At 40.4% G+C, this 9,497-nt stretch overlaps 1 protein-coding gene across 1 annotated transcript; it reads left to right on the forward strand.

Annotated features, from left to right (window-relative positions):
- Positions 1-2,058: 2,058 nt before the first annotated feature.
- nkx2.9 (NK2 transcription factor related, locus 9) lies at positions 2,059-4,370 on the forward strand. Its single transcript, XM_080414395.1, has 2 exons — positions 2,059-2,632; positions 3,119-4,370. Exons 1-2 carry the CDS (start codon positions 2,476-2,478, stop codon positions 3,703-3,705), a joined length of 744 nt encoding a protein of 247 aa, XP_080270521.1. The 5' UTR covers positions 2,059-2,475; the 3' UTR covers positions 3,706-4,370.
- The last annotated feature ends 5,127 nt before the right edge of the window (positions 4,371-9,497 follow it).

The raw sequence follows: 9,497 nt of genomic DNA on the forward strand, positions 1-9,497 counted from the left end.
TCTTAGAAACCCTTGCTGTTTAGATTGTATCTGCATGCTAAATGCCCAGCCCAGTGAGAAAACATCCATTTGGTTGAGAAAGAGGATGGAAATTGGGAGTTTAACAACAGAGTAAATATTTGGCTGTGAAGAGCTCTTGGGAGCTGCAGAGGACCCACTCTCACTGAAGCCTGTGGGTGTTAAATAGATTAAGGGCTGGGAGGGTCATTGTGGACAGAAAATTCCCGCTCTCTGGACATGACTTTTTCTTTGCTTTTCAGTGTTGTGCTCTTCAATAGAGAGCCCTCTGCAAACTAGCCACTCCAGCATAGCCTATACTGTAATCCTAAATTGTTTGTCAACCACTGGTAGCCTGTGTACACACTACAGAAAAGCTACACTTGAGATAAGACTACCAGAAGAGAGATTGTGTTGGTGTTGTTTCTGTTGTTGTTGCTGAGAGGATTCTTTAGGGTGGTTAATATACTTATAATAGGCCTAGATGTTCACATTTGTGTTTGTTGCTGTTGTTGTTCACTGTTGTGTGAGGATTATTTAGGGTGGTTAAGGATACTTATAATAGATGTTCACCTCTTTTTTTTAAATATGTATTTAATCAGGCTTCTTTCTGCAAAAAAAAAAAAATCCAGGTGTGATTAACCCAAATATAGAAAAAGCTACACAAATATCAACTGAAGTAGAAGCAATTTATTCACCATTTGCGGACAATATGAGGTCGTCAGTTTGTGTAGACCTGTGGAAAAACAAAAAGGAATTTTATACGTTTCAAATCACATAATGTAATATCGGGTTTGCACTATAGACGCGTTAGCAGTAGACGTAAAGCAGTAGATATAGTACCCCAGATCCCATTCAGTCCTATTCAAAACCATGACAACACGGAACAAGCTCGGATTTATCCTAGAAAGTTAAAGCACATTGTGCCGGGGCGTCAATCAGCCATTATTGCGAGACTGAACAAATGCAAAATCTTGACTGGAACAAATGCTTCCAACGGGTCTCGGACGCGGGGCTACATTTTGCCCTTTGTTCCCCCTCCTCTGGTTGGCATGTATTTGTGTTCCCTCTCTCGTCCGACCACCCAGGACGACTGGGAGGCACGTCCACTCCTCTCCTCCACTCTCCTCTCCTCTCGGACAGGACCGGTGCTGTCACCATCAGTGTTGCCAGATTGTGAGAGAGTAATAAGCAACCAGGTCTAGGAGAACAAGCCCAAAAGAAGCAACTATAGGCCACATGTGCACTTTAAACCTATATGCATCGGCTATTTGAAAATAGCCGATCTACAAGCTCACATGCTCCCTGGCACAGAACATTTATGAAAATATTTGAGAACCACTGGTTTAAAAACAATAAACAATAAAACAATAATTTGGAAGCAAGCCCCAAATAGCAAACACTTTAGAAACCCAAAAAAAAAGCCCAAAAAGCTGCAACCACCAACAGTTACAACCAACTTTACAGAAAAACAAGCCCAAAGCTTATAATATTATCGCTTATAATAACCAGACCTGGCAACCCTGGCTGTCACCATGCGAGGCGCGCTGCACATCCGCCTCCAGCAGGTTGTGGGAACTGTGACACTGACCTGCCTCGTGCGCCACACTGAAGTGGTTAGAGACCATCAAACGTGTTATAGTACATATATATTATATACGTTACGTACGATTACCTTCACTGTTCTTTTTTTATACACTTTCCCCTCTATTTTTTTTTATTAATTAATGTATTTTATTTGGTGGTCTGCAACAGATTTCACAATTGTAGCCTACATTGAGTCTAGACCAATCTCAAAAAGAGTGTTTTTTTTTAATGAATGCTGTTGACTGTTGAAAGACAAATAATAAATAGGCTATACACATATCACTCTTTTAAACACACGAATATGACATACTGTATATCCTGCAAAATAACGGCCCTATATACGCACACTAAATGTATTAGTTAAACCAACTTGGGGCATTACGCTAATTGCTCACTTTGTATGCAAATATTAGACATGTTATTTTGGTGAAGGGGGGGGGGTTGATGGGATGGGCTCCGTTGTCACTTGCCACCCAAGACGTGATTCAGCTCCCAACAATCACCATTATCTGTTTCCCAGTTGGGACGATATACGGGGCGAATGTGTAATGATGACGAGTGTTTCCTTCGGTCATTGTTGAGCCTCTGTCTCTCATTCTTCTGACCGTCCACACCTACCGCCATTGGATGACAGCACTCCAGCCATTCAGGTACTTAGTTAGCGCCCCCCGAAGAGAAGAGGAGCCTTATAAACGACGCAAAGTGCTGTTTATATAAACAGTAAGCCTCGTGCACACACGGTTACACTTAGGTATTGTTTTGGAGTGGAGAGGATACACATTGCCTTTTATTCCCACGGTGCTTTCTGTTGGACAGTTGTAGTGTTTTCCTTATTTGGACAGCTTTTACGCAAACGGATTCGAGGGCAGACAGTGCTGCGCACGGACGCAAATGGCTGTGCCAACAAAGTTCCGTTTTTCCGTCAGGAGCATTCTGGATTTGCCCGAGCATGATGACACCGAGACGGCCTCGCAGCCGTCACCGGTCCGCTCCTGCACCAGCTCCCCATATTCCTCATGGATTGAGTGCGACCGGAGCCCCTGTCTATGTAAGTGCCATCGTATTCATTAACGCGTATGATTTCTTTCGTGTGCTTTCCAAACGACCCAAAGGAGAAATTAAACGTTTGCCCGGGACCCAAACTTGTGAAAATAGCAGATCTGCAAGCTTGTAGATTGGCTATTTTCACTACTTCTTAAATATTTGAATATTTGTTTTCAAATGTATGGAATTTCTTTGATTTTATATTTTATTGAGAAAAACATTGAATTTGTTTTTAATTCATGAAAAATGGGGCATTTTGGAGGGGATTATTATTATATTTTGAAATTTACTCAGTCGTGACCCACAAATGGGTCCCGAGTCCCGACCCACCGTTTGGGAAACAGTGTTATAGGCTATGTAGCCTATAAATAATAACACATGGCAACCTCCACCCGCCCTCACCTATATAACCTCATCTAATTCGCTATATCATGGCATTTCACGTAACCCGACTTGTCAATAACGTATAATAACGCTTGTTTCTATACAGCTTCAGATGAAGGCAGTCTCGAGGCCTCCCCAGATTCCACCGAAACGGTCGTCGATTCAGATTCCGAGAGGAACAACAACAACAAGAAGAAGAAGCGTCGGGTTCTGTTCTCCAAGGCCCAGACCTTCGAGCTGGAGAGGCGCTTCCGCCAGCAGCGCTACCTGTCCGCCCCGGAACGCGAGCATCTCGCCCGCCTCCTGAGCCTGACGCCGACGCAGGTGAAGATCTGGTTCCAGAACCACCGCTACAAGATGAAGAGAGGACGGACAGAAGGAGCGCAGCAGCACGAGATAATATCGCATCACCAGCCTCCGTTCCTGCGCAGAGTCGTGGTCCCGATCTTGGTCCGGGACGGGAAACCGTGTCAGACCTGCTTAATTGACACGGAGAAGGGGGGTTGCATCGCGCCGAGCACCTGTCATCAATCACCCTTCGGTTTGGCCTATCATCAGACTTTTCAGCAGCATCCGTTCGCGTTGGCTCCCAGATACCAGCACTTTCACCATCACGGGCCGCCGGCCTCCAAACACACCTTCGCTTGGAGAGACTTTATGAACGATTCTGTTCAATATCACGCGTTCAAATGAAAGTTCCACGTTTCTTCAGCAGTGGTTCTCAAAGTGGGTTCCGTGGACTCTCAGGATTCCTTGAGGGGGTTCTAAAAATGACCCTTACAAGTCTGTAACTGTGACAGTACACAAATGGAACAAAATGGACATTATTTGTATACTGTCAGAGTTAAGGGGGAGTCCTTGAAATGTAAAAGTTTGAGAACCACTGTTCTACAGCGCTATGTGCAAGTTCATTTAGAGAATTGCATCAAATGCATTCTGAATGTGTACTCTTGCGGATTTTCGAGCATCTTAAAAAAAATAGATTTTCTACTAGGAAATATTTTGCACATTTTATTTTGATATTTTGAGTATTTTGTGACTATTTTCATATGAATATTGTTCGTAATATTTTCTGAAGCGTGAGCCTATACTGATGTAGCCTGTGAATAGGCCAATTGTTTATTCTGTGAAATAATGTATTTGTATTGGGTTGTGCATGGCCGTTTTATAGTCTGCACACAATACTTGTGTATTTAAATAATATGTTTGTCGTTAATTGTAGGCTGCACTAGACCGTATCTTATGATAGCAGCAGTGCCAGTAGCTATTAGCTTAAATGTAGACATAATAATGTTATATTTGTTAACTTGAAATATACCACGGCCACATGTTTTAATTGTTGCTTTTTTTCTGAACAAAATTATGAATAAATAATTTCACATATGTTCTGTAGCCTATATTAATTGCTCCATCAGTCTAAATTTTCTAAAAGGTTTTACTTTATTGCCTTTTAAGTGTTGTCTAATGAGATAATTTAGTCGGTGTGTGCTTGACGCATATAGGCTATAGCCTATATTTTAATGAAATGCATTTTACTTACATTACTAGACTTCATTTGCTTAATTTACCATGCTACCATGGCAGTCTAATACACGCTTGACGTTAAAATATGCAGCAGGTCAAGACATGGGCCCAGGAGGCTTTTATAATGATAAAAACTACCAAGAGCCAAAAGCTGAGCAAACATGACTGTAAAAAGACTGGATTTGGCTCAGCATAAGAATACCCTGTAAACATTACAGCCATACCCACTAGAAAAGCCCTTTGTCGTTTTGGCCCATGGACTGCTTTTCACTTTAACACAATTAGGCGTAAAAGTGACAGTATGCAAAGGAAGGAGTAGCCACCGACGATTTGACAAGAAATCTATTATTTGGTAAAGGTTTGAGGAGGAATTTCAGCCTACATTTCCAAGACCAGGAGTTTACTTTAAAATAGTTTTCAGATAAGGCTAGTTGCCACATCACAATTCGTAATATGAATATATGGTAACCTGCTATAGTTAGGCCTATATTTAGGGCCTGGGCTAGTCAGTAACTATAGCGTAAAGTGTTCATAGCATCGTCAGATATTTCATCTTTCTGTTAGAAAGGCTATAAAAAGAAGATGACTTTCTGTTATTTGGAATTAGGCCTATCTGTTGCCTGTTGGGTGACACATTTTTTCTTTAGTCTTACAATAGTACAATATTTCAGTTGGCCAAGATAATAGGCAACAGGCTGTAGAGGCTATTTAAATGTATAGCGGGGCAGGGGGCTTGATATGTTGAAAACATGGTGCTTCGTGCTTTCACGACCCCTGTGATGTTGTTTGCTCGTCCTGTGACCCTGCAGCGCATCGTCCCTGTCACCTGGCCCTTTGTGCTGCTCGCTAGGGCCACCTTGTATCACATATGGAGGGGACTGCCCGAGCCCCTCAGCTCGCTGCATCTCCCCTTAAACACTCTTTTTGTCTGTGTGTCTCCCTGTGAATGGACCATTGTCCCTCGTCCAAAAGGGACCTAGACAAAATCTTTAGTGTTTCAATTCCCGAAATGTTTAATCAGTCCCCGCGACAAATTTATGAGGTTTAACAGCACAATGGCGTTTTAGAGCATCGTGGGTTTTAAGGGTGACAAAGACAGGCTTTTAGAGGTTGCCATTGGTTTTTTAAGTTGGTCAGAAGAACTCTGGAAAGGGTTTTGGTAGTATAGGCTGGCCTACCCATCTTGTAGTTTTGCTCGGCCTATTGGGCCCCTTTCGGAAAGTTAAACGCGTTGACCTAAAGACTCGGTAAAAGACGAAATACATAAACTATTAGAGCACAAAATGTAGCAAAATCCCAGAAGCGTTGCTATTATGTTCATTAGGAACATTAGGCCCATAGCATTATCACGGACTGCACAGTGATAGTTCGGACTATCAACTTGTTGTAAGACATAATCCACCAATGATTTAACCATGCTTAACAACACATTATCTAATCTTAGGCGATCTTATTGTGTGCCATTGACACAGTCCTATTTAGGCTAATTTTAAAATACATTCTCAATAAAAATGGATAGCCCCTTCACTCCTTTTTCTAATGTAGGCTAAATGTTTCTCAAGGACAGCCGTTTGACACATTTTCATTGCAACTCATGTTCATCCATTTATTATTTTGTCAAGCATTTCTCTATCAAGTTCAGGCTGTTTTCCGAATGCTCCATGAATCAGAATTCCACCATATTTAAACTTACCAGGCCTGTGTAAACATGAGTTGGCTTTGGTGCCTCCCCTGAACCCAGTGAATGAAGAGCTACCAGCCACAGTTAACTTGAGAATGCTTGGCATGCATGGCTGGAGAGAGGGCACGACAGACACTTTACAACAGCTATTCCCCTTAAGCCTTAATTGTGAAACTTTCACCCAGCACTGAATTGGCGTTTGCTTTCGGAATTAAAAACATTTCATGGTGAATATAATATCTAAGGGTTTAGTAAAGATGAGCTGTAAGTTATCTCATGGCATTAAACATATCCCAAAACACTTGGTAGGCCTACAATACCCTACCAATTAGGCTATTTATATTTGTCTGACTTGCCGAAAAATAACTGCATCACGTTTTTCAATCGAAAATAAAAATCGAGTGACGATCTACATGTAGGCACATGAAAGCCTGGATTCCAATTCTCAGTGATTATCATGCATTTAATCTGCCGACAGCTCTTATATTAATAAACGTTTTTGTTACACTTTTCTCCAGTGGTGGAAACAGTACTAAATGTTTTACTTAAGTAAAAGTATCAATACCACAATGTAGAAATACTCAAGTAAAAGTCCGGTAATCAAAATTTACTTAATTTTTTTACATTTGGTATTTAAGTCTTACAGTACCAAATGTAAAAGTAGGCTACTCATTATGCAGAATGTCCCATTTAACAAGTTATCATAATGTGTAAAATAGCAGATCTACAAGCACATGTTGCAACACAACATGTTGTGAGCTTGTAGATCTGCTATTTTCAAATAGCCAAAGTTTAAATATAGGGCTGAAGTTGTTAATGTATATTTTGTAATAATAATAAAAAGTACAATGTAACTAGTAGCTAAAGTTTCCAAATAATAATAATAATACAATATTTGTCTCTGAGATGTAGTGGAGTAGAAGTAAAAGTATAGAAAATGGAAATACTCCAGTCAAGTAAATTAAAGTACCTAAAAATTGTACTTACGTATACTTGAGTAAATGTACTTAGTTACTTTCCATCACTGCTTTTCTCAACAAAACGTTAAAGCCCTAAAGAGAACACAACTATATTAGCAAAACTTTCAGCCAAATGTGCTCAATAATTTATTTATGTACTATTTATATAGCCTATACTTACAGAATAGGCTAAAACACATTTATATTTCAACTCACTAAAGACCTCTTCCACAGAATCAATACTAATCTGTGATTTACAATTCAATCTTTGTGGCTGGAAGAATGATACACTCAGTAGTAATTTCTGAATGAGAACAGGCAACAGGTGTTTTCATTTAAACATGATTCATTCAACATAGTAAATACAAATATTTCTTCAGGTATTCATGTATTACATGTTTTCCAAACCATTCACAATGGAGCTGTGCATCTTGTTGTTTTGGTTTGTGTTTGGAGTGGGCTCAAACTTTCCCCTCATCTAGGGTCAACAGTGAAATCTAATTTATGTGTGTGTGTGTGTGTGTGTGTGTGTGTGTGTATATATATATATCAAATATCTGCTCTGATGATAAGGCTCTATGCCAAAATGTGTCACCATGTTTCTCATTGTCTTTAAAATAAATTCTTAAACAAGGACAAAGACATTTTTGCTATCAGTTTTGCTGTGCCGCCTTCTTCAGATCTGTTTGGGAGAATCTCAATGTCCTATGTAAGTATGCAGGTCTCTGCTGGGAGATTTTGTTGGTGTTTTACATGCCTACACTAGATGGCAGAATAGTACATGCTATTGGGTTTCCATGCCTCTGATGGAGTCCTTGAAGTGCTACACATAAAGGACTAAACTCTTGTGGTGCAATGGCAATTTAGTCCAATAGGGGCCATGCTTTACCAGTGAATTGCATTGTTTGCATTTTCAGTTGACCTCAGAAGTTGGTCAACAATATTATATTAGGCCGGGGTATAACATTTGTGACTTGATGTGACATCATTTTGCTCTATATTTAGGAGGAAGCTAGAAGCTATTGCAACTGAACAAGGGTCTGAGTATATGAGAATACCTGCATGCTCTGACTACAGTAAAAAAAAAAGCATCCAAACTCTGTCCAAAATGTGTGTCCAAATGTTTATGCTCAGAATAAAATTCAAGTGATAGAACATGCTAAAAACAATGCTGAACTTTGAACCTTGGGGCATGGACGGATTATGGACCGGGCCAGTGCCCAGGGGCCATTGACCACCAGGGGGCAATTTATTAACATTTAACTCTCAAGGACGTGGGTCCCTCAGCCTATACAGTATCTCTCTAGAGCCATCATATGGGACCCTTTACCATAGCCCCTCCTATGGCCGTAGTAGTGTGGTGCCCACCCGACTGCTCATTCTGCATGGGTAACACTAGGGGGCCCAAGATAGCTGAGTCTAGATCTAGATTTATAATATGCCATGCAGGTCCTGGGCAGATATAAGTCCAAATATTGTCAATCTTATTTAACTGTAGCTTCTGTGCTCTGAGATAGACACCTGAAGTAAGATTTCCATTCACTATCACTGCATAGTGAAACATCACACTTTTAGCACACAAACAAATGAAAACAAAACAGATTCTTCCACCAAAATAAATAGTTCTAAGCAAAGTGAAATGGCTGAATTAATTTCACGTCACCCTTGATGGAAGTTCTCTAGTTCAATACAAATTGACAGATCACCAATATCAATGTCATAATGCAAGTGAATGACGACACCAGTAGGTGAAATAGTTTAGTTAGCTGCATGCAGTCAAACAGATTGACCTTTACTGATTGCAAGGGGAATTTGTTGTCATAGCACAGCACCGCATGAAATGAAAAAAAGGTATATAGAGCAGGGGTTCTCAACCTGTGGGTCGGGACCCCCAGGGTCCCCACATGATTTTGGGGAGGTCCCCAGATGACAGTGAAGTGACAATTTAAGGACTTTTAAGACCTTTAACACCTAAAAAAGGGGGGGGGGGGAATTAAGAAAAGAGAATAAATGAAATGAAAAAAGACAATTATTGCATCAAAAGTAACAAACTATACTATAAAAACTGGTCACACATTGACCAAATTGTCAAATAATATAAGAAAGAGGCAAAAATTGTTGATCAGCTATTTTTACAATATGTCTGTGGAACCGAGTCAAACTAAATGTAATGCCTCAACTCCTACATTCCAAATGCTTATCAGGGTGGGGGGTCAAATTTGATTATTTTTGGGGATCCCCAGTTCAAATATGATCATTTTGGGGGATCCCAAGTTCAAATATAATTATTTTGGGGGGTCACGGCCTGAAAAGGTCGAGAA

This window comes from Gymnoscopelus braueri (genome assembly GCF_963280865.1).
Source record: "Gymnoscopelus braueri genome assembly, chromosome: 19".
NCBI classification, from domain to species: domain Eukaryota; kingdom Metazoa; phylum Chordata; class Actinopteri; order Myctophiformes; family Myctophidae; genus Gymnoscopelus; species Gymnoscopelus braueri.

Excerpts from the sequence above, each read along its gene's own strand:
- nkx2.9 (XM_080414395.1), top strand. The coding sequence starts at position 2,476 with ATGGCTGTGCCAACAAAGTTCCGTTTTTCCGTCAGGAGCATTCTGGAT. Across the intron at positions 2,633-3,118 it reads CGACCGGAGCCCCTGTCTAT|CTTCAGATGAAGGCAGTCTC; the intron begins GTAAGTGCCATC and ends GTTTCTATACAG.